Below are 25,087 nucleotides of genomic sequence, written 5' to 3' on the forward strand. Positions count from 1 at the left end.
AGAATTAAATCATTAATGGGACAACCTCAACTTTAAAATGAGATCAATTTGGAGCCTAAAAAAAAGATTACTAATTTGGAAAAGAATTCAATCCCTGTTTACAACCAATAGGTGTGCTGGAGACTGAAGCTCAGTCAGATAAATATTAATTTCCCAGACTTTGAATCTTGAGCAAGTGACTTTCAGAAAGGAAACAGGCAGAAAGAGAAATCGTTGCAATGATCAGCAAGCAGCAGCAGGCAAGGCTGCTCTTGGTGTAGCTTTCACAGTATTCAGCTGCCCAGACTCAGGGGTCCTGTTGTTTCCTGATGGTTTTCCAAGCTGGCCGCCCACCCTCCCTATCGTTCCTGCAGTCCCCTCTAGCTTTTTATTGAAGACCCCACCTGCCTTCCAACCTTTCTTTATTCCTAAATCAAAAACAAATTTGGAAATAGAAATTCCAAACTATTTTTAAAAATCTTATGAGAAGCTCTTGTGGGTTTTGAGCCTGTTTGTTGAAATGTGAAACAGCAATGCCAACAAATAATGTATTTTTTTATATAAATGATACTTAGGATTGAAAAGTGGTTGATAAATACAGTCAACAATTCAGTTTAATTTGCATTTAGGCATCATTATAAGGTGTCTTTTCAGGTGAAATAGGCATTAAAAACAATCTAAATTAAAATGACTTAGAACTAGGCTTTCAAGTCACTGTATTGAAGTATTAAACCAATGTGCTAAAAATAAGCATATTCTATTACACTGCTCTCAATACAAAATATAATTTTGTATTATACTTGAATGAAAATAATTTTTATGTATGTGTAAAGTCCTATTCTTTCAAAATTCCTTTTTATAAGTATTTGTATATAATTTCTTGGTACAATATTATGTATAACTCATAAAAGTTATAAAATTGCTCTAATTTATAAATACATTATGTGGTGGTTCATTGAGTTTTTACAAATAGGAATATATAGTTTTCTTGTGAAGTTAGGTAACAGTCACAGCTGAAAAAGGTATCTTACAAAGATATGTAGATCCACATGAAAGTCAGTTGAGCTAGACAAGTGTCTCTCAAAATGTGATTCTTTAGTTGCCAGCATGCTCTTTTGAAGATCTCATCCAACATCTATTGGGAAAAAAAATCTTTAGTTATAGGGATGAGGCTATGAAATCTGTATTTTGAGCAAATAATAACAGCAAACAGTTTATGAGGTTAATCGTGTTTCAAGCACTATTCTAAGCACTACGCATTAACTCATTATTCACTGCAACCCTGTGAAGTGTAGGTACTACTGTTGTTATTACCATTTGACAGATGAGGAATTTGAGGTACAAGTGACTAAGAAGTTTACTCAAGGTCACACAACTAGCAAGTATTGGGGCTAGGGTTGTATGTGGGAAGCATACCAAGGCATTCTCCTTTCCGAAGTCATTTGAAATTGGAAAAGCTTTACTCTAAAATAATGGTAAAGTTGGGAGGGAGGGTGGTGCACAGTAGTACTTTACAGTTCTCTATGGTTTTAAGTCTTTGTCAGCCGGCACTGAGTAAAAGCTATCCTAGTGCTACTTCATGGATTCAAGACTTGGCAATATTAAGCAGTGTATTCTTTAGCACGTCATTTGAGTTATGTTTATTTTTAAGAGAATCCAAGTAATGGGTTTCAATCAATCAAGTAAAGTCTTTAATTTGATATTCAGTGAAACCTAGGCAAAGTCAAATGTTTGTAGAACCGAGATTTTTATGTTTAATTAAATTTTGGAGTTGTCTTTAGGATCACTGGCAGAAAAAAACTTGATTACAGCAAAGTGTTGCACCATTCTGAATATTCTGATTTTTCCATCATATATACTGAACCCTAGAGTTATAAACTGAATTATTTTTTAAAAAAAACAGGTTTTGTTTCTTGGTTTTCCTTTGTCCTAGAACAGTGGTTTTCAACTTGCTGCACATATGAATTACCAGAGAGGCTTTTTAAAAAAAACTACTGGTATCTAGGTCCCAACCCCAGAGATTCTAATGTGCTAGGATCGAAAAACCACTGTTCTAGAAGAAGGATGTATGGGGATATTTTCTTGGCTGCTTTTTTGCTGTTCTAGTAAATTTGGATAATACTGAAAAAAATATACTTGAGATTAGGATTTACTAGAAAATAGGTAGAATATTGTAGATAAATTTTCTATCCAATTTAAACATGTAAAAGAAATTTAAACATGTAACACCTACAATTTTTTTCCCTTTCAGATTCATTAATAAACATGGGTGCATTTTTGGATAAACCTAAAACTGAGAAACATAATGCTCATGGTGCTGGGAATGGTTTACGTTATGGCCTGAGCAGCATGCAAGGATGGAGAGTGGAAATGGAAGATGCACACACAGCTGTTGTAGGTATTCCTCACGGCTTGGAGGACTGGTCATTTTTTGCAGTTTATGATGGTCACGCTGGATCCCGAGTAGCAAATTATTGCTCAACACACTTATTAGAACACATCACTAATAACGAAGACTTTAGGGCAGCTGGAAAATCAGGATCTGCTCTTGAGCCTTCAGTGGAAAACGTCAAGAATGGTATCAGAACTGGCTTTTTGAAAATCGATGAATACATGCGTAACTTTTCAGACCTCAGAAATGGCATGGACAGGAGCGGTTCAACTGCCGTGGGAGTTATGATTTCACCTAAGCATGTCTACTTTATCAACTGTGGTGATTCACGTGCTGTTCTGTATAGGAATGGACAAGTCTGCTTTTCTACCCAGGATCACAAACCTTGCAACCCAAGGGAGAAGGAGCGAATCCAAAATGCAGGAGGCAGCGTAATGATACAGCGTGTTAATGGATCGTTAGCAGTATCTCGTGCTCTGGGGGACTATGATTACAAGTGTGTTGATGGCAAGGGTCCAACAGAACAACTTGTTTCTCCAGAGCCTGAGGTTTATGAAATTTTAAGAGCAGAAGAGGATGAGTTTATCATCTTGGCTTGTGATGGGATCTGGGATGTTATGAGTAATGAGGAGCTCTGTGAATTTGTTAAATCTAGGCTTGAGGTATCTGATGACCTGGAAAATGTGTGCAATTGGGTAGTGGACACTTGTTTACATAAGGTATGTAAGTCTTTTTATTATAATTAATATATCCTACTAATTTTGATAAGGCATGGTAAGTAAAATTAAGCAAACTTAAAGTTTTAAAACTTTTAGTATTTTCATTACTGAAGACCTATATATATTTCAAAATTATTTTCTTCACCATCCTTATTTGTCTCAACCTTCTAATTGGAAAATTAAGTTTAATAAATTTGTTGTCATTTAAGTATGGCATGTTGTGGCAGTGGCATCCATACAGAATTGTGACTTTTCATTAAAATTCTCAACATTGACAGTAGTTGTCTTATGCCTGATTATGAAGCAGTTTGATAATATACATATATATAGTATGATTCTGTGCTAGATGTACAAACGATCAAGAGCCACATAAAATATTGAAAGATATACCAGAAACCTAGACCAAAGTTCTGTAATTTAGTTCTGAGCCTGCTAGCAGCTAAGACAAAAACTGAAGTAAGAATTGTATATTTCTTATTATGTAGTGAAAAAAGCTTTTTCCTAGCAATAAAATCTAAAAGGAATTTACATGTGACTCTTTATATAAATAATGTATGACATGGTAGAGAATATCCTACTTTTATAGAAGAGATCAAAATTCTTTTCCATATAGATATTTTTAATCATCACTGATTAAAAAACAAAGATTATTATGAAATACAATCCTATGAAAAATTCCTGTGGAACACTAAACTTTAATTTACGTTTGTAACAGTCTATGAATCTTAACTTGAAACAGTAATGGGGGGAGTGAATCTAGACTAACAGATAATTCGCAATTTCCTTGGATATCTTTAAAATGTTCAGTAGTTTCAAGTGGGTTTTTGACAGTGTCTATATAGTCATCAATTAAAATTTGAGTTATCTGGCCAGTGCCTAGAATATGCAGGTATTCTGTGACTGATTGAAAAGACACCAAGCCAAAACTAACCTTTGGTTATATGATATTTGACTTATTTATCTTATCTAGATTAGAGCAATTTTATTTCCTTACCATGACAGTTGCTGTGGAAGATATAGGCATGGCCAGAAAGTTATTCAAAGGATCTCTGGAAATATCCAGGTTTTGCTGGAGGCATCTACTTTTCTAGAATGGGAAGAGACAACTTCAAAAAGAAAATTTAAAAGCTGGTGTTTCCAGGTGGCAGCCTTTTTCTGAAAGGATTTTAATGGTGGTACCTCTGGCTCTTCTGTTTTTTTATTTGTTTTGAAAGCACATTGTATCCTTTTCAGTTCTCTGGATGAATTAAGTACAGAAATATTCATGGTTGTCAGTGATCGAATAGTAAGTGGCTCTAAAAATGTCTTCCCCTCTGGACTCTAAATGGAGATTCTGACCTGCAGCTTTTTGAGACAAAACCATGCATGTTTTTTTTACCTAACTAGGAAGTGAAAACAGCATTTTCCCCAATTATTTGGGGGAAAAAGAAGTGTATTCTTGTTATTGGGAAAAAAAATCCAAATAATACAGAGTATATTTTTAAAAATCTAGATATTACAGAATATGTAAAGAAACACTCAAAATTTGCCACCCACCTAAGTTGGCTATTTTCATTAATGTGGTATATGTTTTTCCAGTATTCCCTGCTTCAGAAAAGTGTGTATTTTTTTTTATAAAAATGAGATCATTTTACATATTCTACAATTTGCCTTTTTGTTCAACAATATGTAGTAGAGAGATCTCTATGTCTGTATGTATTGATCTAAATTATTTTTTGTGGTTCTATAGCAGAATGACATGCAGTTTTGAGGAAATAACCAGAAATCTGTTAAGTCTGTAATTTGGAGTAAAGAAAGACATTTATATTGGGGATTAACTGCACTCCCCCTTACGTTGAAATTTTGGATGTTAGTTTTCAGGAATTTTGACTCCATTCTTCTGAATGGGGTTTAAATGATTCTGGTGGTATATCTCCATTTGATAGGTTTTTATCAGTTTAAGGTGATTCAATATTTCTGTTTAGTGTGTTAAAAGATTAGGCAGAATCCTAGAATCTCAGAAATGAGAAATGATAAAAGGGACAAGGGTTTGGAACACCAACCTCTTCATTTAATTTAGTTGAGTGAGGTTGACCATCATAGTTTGAATGAAGTGGTATTTAAATTGAAATCAGTTTTCAGAAGCTTAGTTAGCTGTTTTGTGTTGAAACATAACAGATGTATTAATTTTTGAACCAACACTGCATGCTGCTTATAGGACTAAATAAACCTCTGACCATTCCTGTTTTTTTCTAACTCCATAATTTTGTCATTCAAGTTGTTTGTATTGTAAAACCAAGGGTTAGCAGTATTATAAAACAATATGATTAAAATATATGATTGCTTTGAATTAAATCTGAAAGATTGAATCTAAATTTTAAAATCCATGGGAAGCGTGTAGGCCAGTGCTTAGCACTTGGCAATTGTTCGGTAGGTGTTAGCTGCTTGAAGAGGAGAGAGAGAAGTATATCTAATTTTTAAGTAAATGTTTTAAAGATGTTTTCCTGATAATAGATTGAAATTAAGTGTTAATATTTTCTAACACTTGTCATGCCCTAATAGTTTACAAGAACTTTTACACGTTAACTCATGAAATCTTTGGGGATTATGATCATCATAATCACAGTAATATCAATAAATTATTGCTTTTTATTAGCCAAATGCTGTTCTAAACACTTAACACATTTTAACTTGTTTAATTTTCACAACAAACTTAAAGGGTCATTAGCATTATTATTGTTGATGATAATCGTCTTTCAGGGTTGTTAACAATATGAAGCTGTAAGTGTTGGATGACTCTGGTCAGGTATCACCCTATTTAGATAATTAACACTAGGGGAGAGTGGTCCCTAAGAAGGCAGCTTTCCCATTTTATTGCCAGTGCTACTAGTATTCATGGTGTTTATACTAACGAATTTCAGGTTGCATAGAATATGTAACTGCTATTTCCATTGCCTTTCATAACTTAGAAATCACACTCATTTCATTTATCCTCATAGAAACTTTTGAGGGGAACAAAATAAAAATTTTTATTTCTAATTTGCTAGTAAGAAATTAGAGGTTTGTCATTAAAAGACTGTTTTAAAAAACAAACAAACTGTAAGTCAGCTATTTGGTGACTGTTGAAGCAGAGACTAGAATCCAAGTTTTCTGACTCAAATTTTGTATATATATTGCCAGTATTTCCCAGAGGGTTTGATAAAAAAATTTTCCCAAGGGAAACATTAAGATTTTCCTTTTCTTTCTTCAGTAATTATAAGATTAATTTTAAAAGTTTTGAACAACTACAACAGTGTTTGAAGTATTTATTAATCTTTATGTCCCTCATCAGTCTCATCCCCCTTAGGTAAACCCTGTTTAGAGTTTGCATATTATATATCCTTCCAAATAGTTCCCTGTGTTTATTCACACAAATGTATAAAAGTATTTAAAAAATAAGGTTTTCTTTCCTTTTGTTTTTATTTTTTGCTTTTTACAAAAATGGCTCATACTATGCATGTTACTTTGCCACTGCTTTGCTTTTCTTAAATCATAAATATCAATACTCCTTTAAATTGGTTTTTTAAATATAATTTGATTTTCCTTAATTTATATTGTATACACCACCTGTCAGAAGCGTGTTTATTTTAAAATGTGAGATAATACCTGATAGTTGGATTAAATTGAGGGGAAATTAATAGCACTGTCCAGAGGCAGTATCAGTCCAGATTATTGATAAAACATGAAAAATGTACTTGTATATACCCCCCACAATAATTGTTTAGCTCTAAACTCAGTTTTTCCAGTATATTTTTCAAATATCATCATAAATAATGCAAAAGTAGACGTAGATAATATTAGAGTGGGGTGTGTTTGGGTATTTTGAAGTATAGAAGAGAAGGGTGTAAAAGAACATCATATGTAGTATAAAAATTCCCATATTTCCTTGGTTCATGGTGCCTGAGTATCTCAATTTTTTTACAGTGCTACTTGGCCCTATTAATATTTGACAGTTACAAGTATTAAGTAGTTAGATCCAAACTCAATGAGTATATCTGTCTTAACAGAATAATACACATACATGGAAAAAATGTTTTATTTCACTCTTTAAAAGACTCCAGTTAAATACTAATGAGATGTGTGCACTTGTTGGACACTGCACAACTTCTCAAACCTTGGAGTCATTGGGCATTGCCACCCTTGTTTCCTGTAACACATTGACTTTTATGAGGATTTGCTTTTTATTCAGCAATCCCCAAAACCTCAGCTTTGGAAGGATAGAATGTCATCAAGAGGAATATAGCGCTATCTGACGTTAAAAGTGTGAACTACATCGGGCTAGTTTCTACAGATGTTGAGTACTGCTGTTTCCTCCTCGTTTAAAATAACTCTGAGTGCTCTGTGACCCTCTGGGGCTCCTTGGCACTGTTTAGAACCCAGGTTTAGTACCAGGATGTAGGCTTTGGAAACATAGAGCTGAGTTTTAAGTTATTCTGTGCCACTTACTATGAATTTGGGCAAAGCTTCAGCTTCTTCATCTTATATAAAATAGAGATGATAATATCTTCTTCGTGGAGTTGAGAGTAAATAAAGCTTTTGGCAAGTGCCTGAACAGTATCTGGTTTACAGACCTCAATAAATTTTACTTCTATTGATGATGATTATGAAACAAAGAAATAAATTTGTATGGAGGAAATAAAGGTTCGGGCTATTAGGTGATGGTAGAATTGAGTATTCTTGAAAGGAAGTAATGATAGGCTTCATCTTTCATGGATAGGTGAAAATTTGGTCTATTCCTTAAGCTTGGCTGTTTTTTGAACTGTATGTAAGTGAGATAACTGCAGTGAGTGCTTGTTTTTAAAAAATTGATTAAAAAATGAATACTGATTGTTTCCTTATCAGATACTCATTAGTTAACTTTTGGTGGTAACAGAGATTCTGTTCACAATCTATTTCGTATGCTGTGTTAACACTTAATCCAGGATGCTTCTTTGAAACCATGAAGCAGTCAACTTGTAAACTTAATAGCATTGAGGGAAGGTATAACTCAATGGTAGAGTGCCAGCTTAGCATGCACAAGGTCCTGGGTTTGATCCCCAGTACCTCCATTTAAAACAAACAAACAAATAAACTGACCCCCCCACCCCAAAAAAAAGTAAAGAAAAAAAACGCCCCAAACTGAAACTGGATGTGAGGGCAATCTGGCTATGACATCTGTCACCCCATTGATCGCCAGAGTTGATTCGGCTGATCTGTCTAGCTAGGCAGGTGTCTCCTTCCTCCCTCACCGCTCAATGTGCGTCCTCCCGAAGCTGCGCGCTCTGTCGAAGAGGACGACCATCCCCGATAGAGGAGGACCGTTCCCCGTCAAGGGTATACGAGTAGCTGCGCTCCCCTGCTAGAACCTCCAAACAAGCTCTTAAAACTGAAACTAACAGCATCAAATTATTTTCTCATTAATTTTAGGCATCCTTACTTACGGCAGGGCCACTGCTACTTTGACCTATAATTGTCTGTTAAAGCTCTGATTCTGTAGAATACTACTGCTGTGCTTTTGTCAAAATTTTTTTAAAAAATAAAAGATACTGAAATAATTAGTCTTAAACATCTAGCTAATTGCCTTAGTTGTTCAAGCTGGTTTGGTGGAGGTTTTTTTGTTTCTTTTTTTTTTTTTTTTTTTTTTTTGGTTAATCATATTTCATTTCTGGACTTAACAAAAAATTTATGCTGATTATGCAAGGATGATTTATCTCTAGAAAATTTAAAGAAGCATAAAGGGAAGGATCTTTTCCAATTGCTGTATAAAAATTACTCAAATATACTTATACTTTGTGTTTAGGGGAAAGTCATCTTTATGTAGAAATAGAAGCACTGTCATTGAAGTCACACATGCCAAGGTGTTAATGTAAATTATTTCCTTTAAATATCTTTGGGTATTTAAACTTTTTGAAACTATCTTTCAGTTAATTTTCCAAATCATAGGGATGTATATTTTATAACTTACAAAAATCTAATGGAAAATACATATATATATATATATATAAATAGATTAGGAATGGCTAAACAATACTCCTATTATCAAATTAGAAAATGGTTAGAAGAAACTGGATTTCTAAAAATGTAAGGTGTTAATTCTGTTTATTCATAAAATTGCTTTTAAAAAATCATTGGTATTCAAGGAATGATTGGTTCTTGAGTATCTGGTGTAGAGTTTTTGCCTGACCTGAGTTTCCATGGTAAATTCTGATTCCTGTGAAATGTATTGCTATTTGGAACCATCAGGTTTTAATATATGTGTCTTTGTGTCTGTCTGTCTGTCTGTCTGTCTGTCTGTCTGTCTGTCTCTCTCTCTCTCTCTCTCTCTCTCTCTCTATATATATATATATATATATATATACACACACAGCCAATGTAGTATATCTAATATTAAGTCACTATGAAAGGTTTGGTGGGTTTCATTAAGGAATGAAATTTGTTTGGGCTAATTTGGAAATACTGATTTTTTTTTTCCTCCAGATATTGAGAATCTGTTTCTCATACGATTCTTCTAAAGCATGAGAATCTGTGGGGTGTTACTCTTTTTGAAGTCTTAAGATCCATCCTTTTCTGCCTTCAAACTTGGCTCCATTGAGTTTTAGGAGGTGGTAGCAGTTTTTCAAGGGCTGCCTCAGTCTTTGGCTGTGTCATGCGGATCCCCAAAAGGTGGCAAGTCTGAAGCAAACAATGCCTGCCAAAATTCTGGCCATAATGACTGAAAAGACTAGCATGGGTGTGGCCTTGGCTCTTTTCACTTGGATTGGCAAATCCCACCTTTACTGACTAGTTGTTTAGAATGATGAATGGAAGGGGGGGCGGTGTTAAATCACTATTCTAAGAATATTTTCATTCTGTTCTAAGAAACTTAAATACATCTACAAGAAAAGTAATAAGAAAGTGTTTAAAATTTATTGCTTGTAGTCTCATGGTAATAGCATAGTATATATTCTGTACTTCTTTTTAACATAGATCTTTTGTGATGGTGTTATTTAAAAGGCAGCAGTAAGTAAAATTTGTCCTTATTTTAGCAATTTTTAGCTGCTCTCTACAGATCCTGACACTATTTGTAATTCTGTATAACAGTCTGATGTCATTTCTTCAAAAATTATTACATCTGACGACAGTGTATCACAGTCATCCAGTTACATTCCATTGTTCAATACTCTCAAAGCAGTTTCCAGTTTAATTTTTCTTCTCTGCTTGTTGTTCAGTTTAGTGTCTTAGTGTTTAATGATCAGCAATTTTCAGCTATGTCAGTAGTTTCAGTAGCATTGCCCTGATGCAGGTTAATTAGGGAAAAATGGCACATTTCTTTGGGAGGAAGTGTTTTGGACCTGCATCACTTTGGGAATATTCAATCTTGAATAGGAAGTAGATTTCAAGATTTAATATGTATGAAGATACCTTATTTCTCAGGTTGTGGAATGGTGGTGGATGAGAAGAGGTATACAGAATTAAAAGTCATAGAATAATTACAGATCTACCCATACCTGGAGTCCTTGCTTCTTCAGGGTGTGTTTCAAACAGTTCTTTGGAATGAAGGCGAAGGCTGTACAATCGGATGATTAAATTATAATTGCTTGATGCGATTGAATCTGTTTTGAAATAAATAATACAAAGTTGGGAGACTATAAAAACACAGTTTTTCTTTTTCTTTCTTTAATATACAGGGAAGTCGAGATAACATGAGTATTGTACTAGTTTGCTTTTCAAATGCCCCCAAGGTCTCAGATGAAGCAGTGAGAAAAGATTCAGAGTTGGATAAGTACTTGGAATCACGGGTAGAAGGTAAGAAAGATGCTTTTCTTTTCTTTTTTTTAAGAAAGAAAGGAAAAATAGCATTTTTTTTATCAGATAATTCTTTTAAAATTTTGTAAAGTTCTTTGGGCTAAAAATCCATTATTCAGGAATGAGGGAGTGGAGAAGCTAGTCTGTTTAATATCGTTGCTGATATGTTTGGGTTTAAATCTATCATCTTGTTTGTTTACATATGTTCCACCTATTCTTTTTCCCTTTTTCTCCTTCTTGCCTTTTGGATTAGTCACTATTTTCTATTCCAGTTTATCCCTGCATTTGCTTATTAATATACATTCTTTTAAAAATTCATTTAGTGGTTACCTTGATAGAGAATACATGTTAGAGATTGATATTGAAAATGAACTTAATACTTTATTTTGATTTTATATGTGCTGTTCTTAAGATGTAAAATTACTTTTTATAAAGTTATAGTATGTCTCTCCTTGCTTTCTCCTCACCCCCTCTTTCAACCCCCACCCCCTAGTTGATAATCATTCTTACAAAATTCTTTCCTCAATTCAGGGTTACATACTGACCTATATTTTTGTTATACTTTTATGACCTGTTATTATTTTTAATGGTAAATTTGAATGATTATGGTGTAGTAGGCTTGTTGAATTTAGCCTATTAGTCATATTTTGGACATATGTCCAAATATGTAGCTATAGTAAATGGTAGAGTTTTGAAATGTGAAGATTTGTAACTTCAAATGTGTAATTACTGAAGGAAAATTACATTCTTCTGCAGCTTTGGGGAGGGGGGCAGATTTATCTTTTCTGAATTTACAGCTATCAAACCCTAAGCAAGGTGCTTAAAGATTTTTTTTGTTGATCTGCAATTTCTTGAGCTCTGAATTGTGAGCTCTGCTTTCAGGATAATGGAAAGATAAGAAACATATGTAAACACTTTGAAGACCATGTCAGAGGCTCTCTTATTCCTGTTGATATTATAATAAGAGGAGCTGTTTATAGAATTTGTTAATAATACCCATTTTCTGATAAGCTCTATTGTGTTTGGGTGGGTAATTGCTGGTTCAAGTTTATCAGAAGACAAGAAGTGTTTTCTTATTGTCCTATTTCCTCATTCATAAAAAGGAAATTAGTTTTCATTTGGGGAAGAACTCTTCATTTTGGTTAGCCTACTTAATTATGTGATCTTGGCTAACTTGCCTAACCTCTTAAGGCTCCCTTCTTTATTATGAACTAAAGATAAAAACACCAACCATGGAGGTTGTTTTAATAAATGAATGAGATAACTTTGTTAAGTACCTGATATGGTGCCTAACAAATAAATCTTCAGCAAACCATAGCTTTTATTAACTCTTGTGTAACAGCTAAATTTTAATTTCTTAAATATGAGGTCAGTTCAGCTCAATATGGGTTGTTAACATTTGGTATTAATTTTCTTTTACATAATTTTAATTTTCCAAAATAAATATTATGTGGCAGTGATGACAGGTAATATTATGAAATGATCTCGGAGGCCTGTGACAAATGCTTGATTCTAATCAATCAAAAAAGGCTTAAACATCCTTGACTAAAGCAGCCACTATAAGTCAGGATGCCCTGGTACCTAACTGTTCTATAAGACAGTGTTCTTCAAGAGCATTATATTTCTGTTAGGGTTTTAAATCATGTAGTCTGACATTAAAATTTTGAGGTAAAAGCATTCTGGTGTATTGGCAAATCTGTGTATGTGTTTTTAGTGGGAGTGGGAGGGGGAGGTGTGATGCTAAAATGAACAGGGACTAGCCTTTAACCTAAATTGATTAATTAGGTATTTGGTGAGCGCCTTCTGCATGTATTCTCTTCTTCAGCTTTACCTGAGCATGTGTGTCACTGGGGATGGAACAGAAAACAAAGCAGATACGTTCTTGATCTCATGGAGTTTATGTTCTAGTAGAGACCAATAGTTTTTTTTTTTTAAGTTGAAGAAAAACAAAGCAAGAAGCAGATATTAACAAGGAATATTGGTTACAAGGGTCTCTGTGAGGAAAAACGCTTGAGCAGATACCTGTGTGTGGGAGAGAGTGGCTATCTGAGAGAGGAACATTGGAGGCAAAGGGAGCAGCAGAGACTGAGGAGGGAATGTGATTAGAGTGCGTGGCTGGATTAGGATAAACTGGTAGAAAAGTGAAAGACTAGGAGACAGGTTGCTGAGAAGCAGATCATGTAGGTCTGCAGACCAAAATGAGGACTTTGGACTTTATTCAAATGGTGATGGGAAGTCACTGGAAGATTTTGAGTGCAAGAGTGACATGAACTGACTTTTTTAAAGGGGCCCTCTCAGTTGCTTTGTGAAGAAGAGATTGTAAAGAGGGGACAAGAGAGGAAGCATAGAGACCAGTTAGGAATCATGCGTCGATACAGGAGGCAGATGATGGGGGTGGATTCGGCTGCAGCAGCACTAGTGGAAGGGTGTGAAGATTGGTTGGTAAAGGGCTAGACCACAGTGGATCTCATTTGGGGGAGATTTTTTCCCCTAAGGAGACATGTGGCAATGCCTGGAAACAGTTTTGGTGTCTTAACTGAGGCAATGCCACTGGGATCTAGTGAGTGAGATCAGGATGTTACATTCTGTAGTGCAAAACAGCCTTCACACGCACACACACTAATTGTCCAAAACATCAGTAATGCTGAGGATGAGAAACCCTGAATACAAAGATACAAGTGTAATGTAGAAAAATTGCAGTGGTGCCTTCCTGAAGGTTGCAGTCTATGACACAGGAAACCTCGTGTACAGTGGGAGTATGTAGCAATACATCTATGCCAGGTTTGGGTCAGAGAAGAATTTGACATAGTGACATATAAATTGAAACCTGAACAATGAATACAGTTTAACCATACAAAGGAGTTGGTTGGATTGGTGTAAAAAAGTGTCCCAAAGCAAGAGAGGAAGTACATGTGAAAATCTAGACAAGTAGAAGGCTTCTTTGTATAGTCTTTGGAGATACTAGGTGGGAGTTGAGCAGAGTTGAATGGGAGTGGTGAAAGTTAAGGTCACAGTCGGGGGCCTTGTGAGACATGGGAAACAGTTTGGATTTTGCATCTTGATGGCTACTTAGGACACTGCTCTTTTGTTGTCTTAAAAGTAAGTTGCCATTGTCTGATTTTTGAGGAGTTTATGTGTTGATACTGGCCAAATAATTATGCCTTAAAAATCTGTTTTCCGTAAATTGTAAGTATAAGTGGAACATGTAAATGTTTTATTTTGTTCTCAATATTAGCAAGTTCTGAGATTTATTTTCCTTTTTTGTTTTAAATTATTGTGGAGCATAACTATTTAGGCATCAAAAAACCTGTAAAAACACTTTAATTTTTCCCTTTCTCCTTATAATCCTTATCCATCCATTGCTTTTGTTTTCCTTGAATTACAGTATTAATAACTTTTGTATTTTTATATAGAATAGAAAAAAACTGTTTTTCCGTGTAGCTGTGCTGGGTTCATAGGGATCATTTTTAGTGATTAAAAACCATTTCTCTCAGTGGCTGTACAAAAATTTTCTTAACTGTCCCTTTACTGGACATTTAATTTGTTCCAATTTTTGCTTTTATGAATAGTGCTAGAGCATATATATACAAATAACTTTTAATCTTTTTTTGTTCCTTGTGTGGTAGTAAGGTGATACTGCTTTTCATATTTTAAAATAGGCACTACCCAATAGTAGCTCGTTTCACTTTGTGAATAGGAGTTATCACATTAATTTAGAAACTCTTTTTCAAAACCTACAGAAATTATGAAGAAGTCTGGTGAGGGAGGAATGCCTGATCTTGCCCATGTCGTGCGCATCTTGTCTGCAGAAAATATCCCAAATTTGCCTCCTGGGGGAGGTCTTGCTGGCAAGTAAGTAGAGCAAAAAGAACTAATTTTGACTTCATTTATACTTAGTAATTAAATAATTTTAGGAAGAAGTACATCAATTATCTAAAGATGAAGTGGGTTGATAGTTCTTACATCAGAGAAGAACTCTAAAATTCCATCCAAAAGGGAATTTTTTAAAGGAATTATTTATTTTACTCTTTGAGGATGAAGGCCCTTCTTTCCTTGGTAAGTGAGAAATGGATTGTGCAGGATCAAATTCTGCATGAAATGCATAAACTATATTTTTGGCAAGTATTTAGTGCAGCAGTTAATTTTTTTTTAGTATAGTCAAGATATGAAGTATTATTTTAAATACTTAGAGGCTTAATAATAATTGTATGTAACTTAATAAAACTAAAGCATAATTTTTTTTAGGCGCAACGTTATTGAAACTGTTTATAGTAGGCTGAATCCACATAGAGAAAGTGATGGGGTAAGTTTTATTTTATTTCTTAAGTATTTTAAATAACTTTGTAATATAAATGCTAGATATGAATGGATGCACACAATGAAATCTATAGTAATTTATGACTGCTTTTCATTTTAAGGAGTCAGTTAAAGTTTAAAGAAATGTATGAAGTCGAGGTAGAGAGAAAGTTCTGCTTTGTAGATAGGCTTGTTGTCACTTAATGGGCATCAAATACCCTTTTGTTTGGGCTGTACTTACTTTCTCCCTGTGTGTCTTCCTTTCCTTCTTCTCTTCCCTTAAGCCTTAATTTTGAGTCAAAAAAATGTGCTTTTCAATATCTTAGTTTCTTCTCCAGCAGGCTGCTACCATCACTGACAGTGATAAAAATCAGTTATTATTTTAAAGACCTGACCTTTCAGTGCCCCTGTGTGCCCAGTTGAACACCTGAGGATAATTTCTTTCTAATATTCTTACTGTGCTGTGGGTTGTGTGTTGAACTGGGGTAATCATTTTTGTTGTACCCTGCTGTGCTTCACCAGAGCAAAACGCTTTGTCTGTCCCTTTACCTTCCTTAGGAATACAGATGAGCTGTCTGCTGCTCCTCCGTAGTTTGTTTTATTTTAGTATTAGTACCAGAAGTCAAAACAGTGTCATTTTAAAAAATTGCCCTAAATTTCAAAGTCAGTACTTCAGGTAACTATCTTCTCATAGAGTTTTCAAGGTTTTTGGACATTTAAAATGAATAATTTAATTTTTAACATGTATGCTGCAAAGATTTAAGGGAGCCAAACTTAATAATGAAACTTGTTGACAAGAAATAGACTCACCTTCTGAGTCTCCAGCTCCTCTTGGCAGGTCTTGAGAGAGACATTAGTCACTGAGAAAAATGATATATCATCTCAATTGCACTGTTTTCCCAGGGTTCTTTATTGCACAGAAATCTCACATAATTTATTTTTTTCTTAACAATAAAAAGTATTCTGACAAAAGGAAATTTTACAAGTATACATTTTAGTTAGTGGAATCACAGTGATGCTATATATTGCTACTAACAATTTATATCTTGGTCTGGAGCAGTGATTCTGAGTCTTCATTTTGTGACAGGTGCCTCATAGTATTAAGAATTATATTCAAAGCTGTGGAAATTAAAGATATGTTATGTAATGCATTTAGAGAATCCTAAAAGAAATGAGGATAGGATGTTGATAACAGCTAAAAAGATGGTGGTAATTGGGAGGTAAAGAGAGTCTTATCTCTTCAGCTAGCCGTAGATTCTTCACAGCATTCGCCACCATGTTTAGAGGAAATAAGCCCTCAAATAGTTATTGATTATTGGCCTTATAAGTACTCCTGTTTCCTTATGTTTTTGCAAATTCAACCTTTGTGTGTAATCGGGAAAAATTATTTCATTATACTTTGCTGAATTTCTTGGTCTCTCAAGAAAGTTGGCAGCTTTTACTCAAAAAAAAAAAAAAAGTTTTATAACCTGAAATTTCTGTTTAACATACCAAGGATGAATTTGAAGCTTTTTAAAAAAATAGGAGATGCTTATACATAGCAGCTATATAAACTATGAATAAATAGGCAACAGAACCATGAAACTGAGGGGAGATGCTCAGAATATTAAATTGCCTTAAATATGATTATTATATGACTGTATAAATTAAGGAGATGTATAGTTAATTACCTTTATATATAAACTTTCTAAAATCAAGCACTGACAATCTACCATGTAGTGAATTGATGTGGGGAGGAGACTGATCACAAAACACAAGGCATGGTCCCCCATCCCTACTCTCAGTGCAGCTGGCAATGTAGATTTAAAACAAAAGTTAAATAATAAATGGTTTCACATTATTTACTAAAGAATAAAAAGATGATGAAATATAGAATGTGATTAATTGCCATATGTATTGTACAATGATTGCTTGCAGTCAGATTTTCAGAGAGAAAATGGGATTTGAAGAATGGTTGAATGGCAGAAGTGAAAGGAGGAAGGTAATGGTTCTTTGAAAGGAAGAACATCATTTTGGCTAGAGCAGAGAACTGCTGTGGTGACAAAGAATTCAGGTGCCAGAAGTATTTCTGGAGAGACTAGAGAGGACTTTTGAACTTTGTGTTTTAGAGTGAGGAGCCACCATATGTTTGGAGCATTAAAATGATAGACTCAAAGGAATATCTGTGGATATCTGTGGTATTTTACTCTGTTAGAAGTGTGCAGTATTAGATTAAAGAGAGGCTGGAAGTCAAATAGTTGTGAAATGATTGCAGAGATCACATAAGTGTAAACCCATCGTTAGTAGATAGATGTGTGGATTAGAGAACCTTTCCTATTTGTTGTTAAAAAAAAAACACCTCATTTTTGCAGCCCAGAATCCCATTTTAGGAAACATTACCCTTTCAGAGTAATTATGACCTTGGAAAAATGTTGAACGATAATCACAAGTAGCAGAAATGTACTAAAAAATATAAAAGAAACATAAAATGAAGAAATTATAGATGTTTGATTAAATTCTTAGCTCTTAACTTGACCTACTAAAGCAGTGAGTTAGGCACAGAAGTGCTTCGCAAATGCTTTTCAACTTGGTTAGATCTGTGCCATCTGGAAGATGTTGCCAGGAAGTACACAGTGGCAGGAGCTGTTACAGGTAACTTGCAGAATGGGAAAGACAAAAGTCTGGTAGAAATACAGAGGAGAAGACACTTGGGAGGTATTATTTAAAACAATTTTGCTTAAATAACAAAAATAATTTTTATTCAGATTTTTTTCTTTAAAAAAAGCTAGCCAGAGTTAACAGCGATTGTTTAGATTCCTAAAATGTCTACTTTGTATCACATACAGAATTTTTCTGCTGTAAATGCCTATATACAGTACCATTAGAAATAGAGATTCATCTATTTTTCTTATATTAAAATCTTTTGGTTAATTAATGTATTTTTAAAAGCTGAGTTGGATATAAGTCAACTTAGGTCATTTAAAATATATTCAGAAAGTTCACTATTAAGTTATTTTTTAGTTCAACTTTTTAGAATATGTTCAATTAATGTAAGCAATATTGATATTTTCCCAGCTTTAAAATCAAAATCTGTGGAAAAGCTTCTAGCATAAGGGGGTTTGTGAACCTCCCAAAAGTCTTTGCAGATATATTTATGTGTGCATACACATTCTCTAATGATTTAGAGTTATGTCTGCAATTTTCATCAGTTCCTCAAACGAGTTTGTAACCCCAAAAGGATAATCTCCTAGAGGACCAGAAAAAATAAAATTACGTTTGTTCTAAGTTGTTGTTATATGAGATCACTCCCAGTCCACCCCCTTTTCTCCCTCTAAATGCTAGCTTGGTTTTGTAACTAGAATGTACATTCTCTGAGATCTGGAACTTTATCTTGTTTATTTATGGCTGTAGTCCCAGCACCTATAGCAGTGCCTGGCACATGGTGAGAGTTCAATAAATACTAGTTAAATAAAAAATATTTCTATTTCTTTCTTTCTAGTAGTTTGCTAAGACTATCCTGAAACCATATATTTCAAAAAATAATTAGAGGTTGCTAATTGGTATGGAAGTTTATTTTTTGAGCTTTGTATTTTCTGTGCCAAAATGTGAAGTTCTTCCTTCAAAGGAGACTTAGAGTGCTTTTGAATTAGTGCACCACTGATCAAGTAGCTGTGTAAGTAGAAGTTTTCCAAGGGAAAAGGGGAAACTTGTTTACACCTACTTCCTCCTACTTGTGCCAAGCCGTATCTGTTTGTCTGTATCTAAATACTGATCATAGGTTATCTCCTCAACACCCTTCTTTTACAGAGAAGACTAAGACTCAGTGAGATGGAGTAGCTTGCCCAGGTTGCACAGCTGGATAAACCGAGTAACAAGAATTTGAATCTAAGTCAGAATGACTCAAAAAACTATTCCCTTTATTTTATACCTTTCCGTGCAGCCTCTCTAAGATAGAGGGTTTGTATGTATCTGTACCCCCACTCTGTCCACTGTGCAAGAAAAATCATTGCCCATTCTGTTGTGAATCTTATATTTAATAGTCTTAAGGTGCTCTGTTTTTGATGAGGAAGTTGTTGTGACTAAGCAGTCAAGCTCAGTGCCTTATTAGTTATTTTTCATTTAAATACATGTTTTTATTTATCCTGATTCAAAAAACTTATTTTAAGACATTTGGATTTTGAGAGGGGGGAAGGAGGACAGGACAAAAAGCCCTAAAGAATCTCCCTGTTTTCACATTGTTAACTTTTGTGTACAATCTTCTTTTTTATTTTATTTCAAATAAAGCAAGTATATTTTTATATTACAGTTTTAGGACTTTACTTTTTCACTTGTCAAAGCATTCTTATGGAGAAGACCTACCTACACTGTTGGAAAATGCACTAAGTTTAGTCACTACTTTTTTAGGTGTCATTTAATATACCACTTCTTACAGCTTTGTGGTCTTGACCATTTAAATGACTCTTAAATTATTTCAAACTGATTAAATTTTATAGAATCTTGCAGATAATGTATAATTTATTAGATTCTCCATTAGTCATTGTTAATTATACCTCATGAAGTCATTTTTGAGAAATGTCTAAAAATTATTTTTACCTGACAAAGCAGGGCATGGGGACTCTTAACACAGTAAATATTTATGCTGGCATTCTTTTTCTCCACTGTTTTAGCTAGTCTTTTGAGGAATTTTGCTTATGGCAACTGTGTTTTTAAAAAACTGCTGCAAATAAATAATAGCTAGTTAAATTTTATTAAATGTGCCTAGATTTCCTTCCCCTCTGTTGGCTCTCTGCCTGATTTATCCATATTCCTGTGCCTTACGTGGTGCAAGGCAGTGTTTTTATAATGAGAAATTTGATTCTCAAGCTGTATTAGTCTAGATGATAATAAAGCCTTAAAAACAAAATCTGAGGAAATGTCCTGAATTCCTAGCTCCATAATTGATTTTTTGTCCTATAATTTCATTAATTTTTCTATATGAAGGAGAAATACATTATAGACTTCAATATGAAATAATTTATGTTTTAATTCTACAATAATTTTAAGCAGTATTTATTTAGTATGCGTCTATTTATATGGGGCACTTATATGCAAAACCTGTTACCATAATGTATTCAAAAGAGCATTCAGAGGGACGTTGATGTCAGTTGCACCTGTAAACAAATCTGAGCTCTGTCACTTACTAGCATTGTCACCCTGACAAACAACTTAAATCTCTCTGAGCCTTAGTTTCTTCACTTATAAAAATTAGAGTTACAGTACCTGTTACATAGGGTACGTACAGGATTAAATGAGATTATGTATATAAAGCTCTTAGTTCTTAGCACTAATTTTCCTTCCCTAGGTGGTAGGGAGGATACAGAAAGGAATAGAATTATCTTTATTTCAAAGAGTTTACAGTCTAACTGGAGAGATAATTGTGAACAGTAGCAAGGTGGAATTAACTGCTATAATAGATGTGCAAACATGATGTGCTTTATGAGTTCAGGTAAAGAGGGTTTAGCTAAGCAAAACAATCCTTTTCTGATACTAATGAAAATCCACGACAGAGTTGTGTAACAATATTTTGAAGAATCAAATGAAATGGCTGGGAAAGAGGTTTCACCCTTCCATTGTCTATGCAGCACAACAAAAGAATATAATTTGCAATAATATAAAATAACTTAAATGTGGCCGTTAGCTCAAATTCTTTTCAATTGGTTGTTGTAAATCCATGCTACTTAATTTACAGTTTTTAAAAAGCAACTACTTCTCTCTCCCCAACTGCTCTGCAGTTCACAGAAACATAGATGATTACTGTAAAAAAGAAATGTGTCAGATGGAGAAAGAGGTGCTTTATCTTTGAAAACCACCTCCCCCCCCCCAATTGACTGAAATACAATGAGTATAACAACCTTTGATCCAACCGTATCAGTAAGTTCAAGTAGGTAGAGTTAAGACAGCTTATCAGTGGTTCTCCATCTTGGCCATATATCAGAATCACCTGTCAGGCTTTAAAAATAGATCACCTCAACCCACTGAATCTGAATATAATGGGATGGAACTTTGGCATATGTATAATTGTAAAAACTCTATAGGTGATTCTGGTGCGAAACCAGGGTTGAGGTCTCAGCGTGTAAATCAGCTGCCCACTTGAAGCAGATTTTGTTTGAGTGTCCTGGAAGTTCTTCTTTTTTTTTTTTTTAAATAGAGAGTTGTTGGTTTGAGGGACTTTTCTTTAGAGGGCAGGTAGGAGTCTTACGCCCTATATTGAAAGTTCTTTGTGATTTACTATCAAGTAGAAAATTTCCTTTTGGAAGACCTGATTAAAGACTGGTAAGATTTGTGATTAGCAAGACTCTACTCATTGTTCCATTTTAACCTTTCCTGAATAGATTCACATGAGAGACTTTATTTAGGGAAATAGATTTATTTAGTACAGAAGGAAAGGTAAGGGGAAAAATAAGAAAAATCTCAACAGCACATTTTATTATGTTCTCCCCACACAATAAACTTTGCAAATTAAAACGTAAATGATTTTGACAGTTAATATTCTTGATATAGAAAATTAGAAAATTCAAAGAAAATAAAACATCTGAAACTTCACTACCTAATATTATCATTTTTATATTGCTGTATTTTCTTTCCTCCCAGACATTTTACATATAATATCCTAAAATGGACAGGTTCACAGACATATATGTACATATAAAACATATGCTGTACACAGTCATCTATTGCTTTTTGCCACAAGGACACTTTCTTTTTTTCTTTTTTCTTTTTAAAGCATTCATGTGCTCTCATTTTTCTAATAAGCATTGCCATTTATTATGTGGTTATAGTAGTATTATCTTTGTTATAGAATTATAGAGTAACAGCCTTCAAAGATGGTTAAGAGTTTGTGTCAGATCATCTATATCAGTAACCTTTTTGTATTTTATTTTCCCCACATTTAATGATGAAAACTTCCAAAAATGTAGAAAAATTAAAATGATCATAATGAACAATTGTATACCTTCTACCTAGATTCAACACGTAATGTTTTACCATATTTGCTTTATCTCTCTTTATATATACATGCGTGTATGTACATACATGACTTTTTTTGACTGACCCTTTGATAGCAAATTGCAGACATCATAATATTTTACCTCTAAATATTTTGGCATGCAGCTCTTAAGAATGAGGACATTTTTCTACATAACCATAATATTATACATAAGAAAATTAATAATAAATTTAATGTCATCTAATATTGATCCCAAATTTTCCCAGTTGTGCCTAGAATGACTGCTAGTCCATTTGTTACCAGTCAAGCCTATTAAGCAAGTCTTTGACCGAGCCCCCAATTCTTTTCCCCTTGACACTGATTATAATGAGACTGAGCAAGCTTTTTATAGGATGTCCTACATTCTGGATCATATGATTCTTTGTGGTGTCCTTTCACATGATCCTCTTTTTCTTGTTTTCCTGTAAATTGGGAATTAGCTTCATTAGTTATTAAACATTTTTGGCAAGAACATAGGACATAGCTTTGTCCTCCCTGATGCATCACATCAGGAGGCACAGAATATAAGATTGATTTGCTTTTTAGTCTCTCAGTGTAACTATAATCAGATTGGATATTAGAGCTTGTTCTGCTAACAAGATTAAGTAGCTACTATTTTAGAAACCTGTAGATTTTATAAAATTCTATGAAAGGATTGAGTAGTGTACTGTTTGCAACTTAATTACGTTTTTGAATAATTGGTCTATTTTATCTAGAAATGTTTTTATTAAAATATTTAAAGACAAAAAGTAATATTTTTATCCACAAAAGCTTTACAATTTCCCCAGTATCTAGTTTAAATTTCTATAGTTTTACATTTTGTGTCTCCTTTCCTTCCTATCATTTAGCAGAAATGAAGAAACTAATGTTCTCATGGCCTGCTTTTCTGTCCTTTCCTACTGCTTTAAACACTAATTTCCTTTTATACTAGATAATTATAGCCAATTGTTTTTTTTTTTTTTAAGTAAGTCAGCTTTAGGAGATGCTTGTGTTGCCTTTGAATTTTAATAGCCAAGTAAATTTCAGATTAAACTTCGAATATCAATGTGAAATAAACGTGAACTAGTTCTTGATAATTTGCTAAAAATAATGAGATACTTCAACTGGAAATTTTTATTAATTGACACAAATAAGCCTTGATACTTATTTAATGAAATGTTCTCATGCCTAGACTATATTACTCATGGTAGACAAATGAGTGTTTTGCTGTGATATGTTATGAAATACATGTGATATCCTAGTTTGTCTACTGACACTGGGGTCTTGAATCTTAAAAAAAGGCCTCCGATGAAGCAGAGGAAAGTGGATCACAGGGAAAATTGGTGGAAGCTCTCAGGCAAATGAGAATTAATCATAGGGGCAACTACCGACAACTTCTGGAGGAGATGCTGACTAGTTACAGGCTAGCTAAAGTAGAGGGAGAAGAAAGCCCTGCTGAACCAGCTGCTGCCGCTGCTTCTTCGAACAGTGATGCTGGAAACCCAGTGGCAATGCAGGAAAGCCATACTGAATCAAAGAGTGATCTTGCTGAACTAGACAGCTGTAATGAAGATGCAGGGACAAAGATGAGTGGTGAAAAAATATGACCTTACTTTGTGGTAATATTTTTGTGATCTTTGATTTGATGGTTTTTACTTAGGAAATACAATGTATGCGTTTATATAACCGTTTTGTTACTTGAATATTGGTAAACTAGTTTTATTATATTCATATAGCCTTGTTTTTTTTTTAAGAAGGCCTTTGCATACATCTTTATCAGATAGTTTAAAATCGGCTATTTATATAGTACCTTGAATTTAATAAAATTATATGTCCTTTCATGTTGTATGCTGGAAATAAGGCCACCAGTTATTAGTCAGTAGTTAAATTCATACTAGATAGAATTAGAGATTACTGAATAGCAAGGTTACTTTATATTGTGGAAAAACTTGTTAATATAGATTTATACTGCTTCACATTATTTTCCGTAATAGTACATTCATAGTTAGCTATGTAATAAATTTGTGTTTTCTTCAGTAATTTTAGTTATTCAAAGAATGGCAGATGCTGGCCTGTAATTTCTTTTCAAGAATGATCATTTGTGTGTTCTTTGAGTTGTTTATATTTCACTCTCTGTAGTTTTATTTTTAGAAGTTCTGAGATACTGGATGTGTGATTATTTTTCCTTTCTCTGTATTCTTTATGAAACATAATTTTTGAAAAACCTATGTATTATTCATGCAGCTTTGGTTTGTATATTCTGTATAGCCTAACTACATACATCAAAATGTATGTCAACCAAGTGTTTAGAATGAAATTATAAGTGTTTAAGTCCAAATAAAGCATGTGATGTGGAATAACCTATGCATGTTGTACTTATTTTTAAATTATTATTTTTTAAACAACCAGGTTTGGTATATTGGGAAAATACCCATTAGAATTTCATTTGTATTTATATAAAATTTAGAAAACTTTTGGCTTGGTGCATTTTTCATTAACTGAAAGGAAAAAAATGTTGAGAAGTCTTGCTTACTCAAAGTAAATCTATTTTGTTTCTTATCCCCTTTTTGTGATGTAAAATATTAATCTTTAGACAGAATGGACACACGTAGACATGTTAGAATATTGCCATGATGAGCTTTTAAAAGATTGCAAGACTGTCAGCTTTGCTCTAAGCATTCATCAGATATTAATAAATGCGAGAATTATGAGATATTTTAAATAGCAGATATGAGTTTGGTTTTTGTTAAAATGAATCTTTAGAATACAGACGACTGTTAGTCACATGGGAAAGTGTTTCTTAAAACAACTATTTTGTGAATGTAGAACATTAACTTTTCTTTTTCATGTTTTACGTTTATCGTGTGTCTAAAGTTGCTTGAGGTACCATAAGTTGAAACTGTGGAATCTTCAGGTGTAGCTGATGTTTTGATATAT

At 33.7% G+C, this 25,087-nt stretch overlaps 1 protein-coding gene across 4 annotated transcripts in view; it reads left to right on the forward strand.

Annotated features, from left to right (window-relative positions):
- The window catches only part of PPM1B (protein phosphatase, Mg2+/Mn2+ dependent 1B), a 79,893-nt gene that overhangs the window by 37,213 nt on the left and 17,593 nt on the right, over positions 1 to 25,087 (forward strand). For 2 of the 4 annotated variants that reach the window (XM_074378793.1, XM_074378795.1), the window contains exons 2-5: positions 2,231 to 3,090; positions 10,755 to 10,872; positions 14,613 to 14,724; positions 15,118 to 15,175. In XM_074378793.1, coding sequence (XP_074234894.1) covers positions 2,245 to 3,090; positions 10,755 to 10,872; positions 14,613 to 14,724; positions 15,118 to 15,175 — 1,134 coding nt within the window. In that variant the 5' untranslated portion in view covers positions 2,231 to 2,244. Of the gene's footprint in view, positions 1 to 2,230; positions 3,091 to 10,754; positions 10,873 to 14,612; positions 14,725 to 15,117; positions 15,176 to 23,451; positions 24,515 to 25,087 lie in introns of those variants that run through there. The other 2 variants (XM_074378792.1, XM_074378796.1) reach the window with 2 other exon arrangements.

This window comes from Camelus bactrianus, chromosome 15, assembly GCF_048773025.1.
Source record: "Camelus bactrianus isolate YW-2024 breed Bactrian camel chromosome 15, ASM4877302v1, whole genome shotgun sequence".
Classification (NCBI taxonomy): domain Eukaryota; kingdom Metazoa; phylum Chordata; class Mammalia; order Artiodactyla; family Camelidae; genus Camelus; species Camelus bactrianus.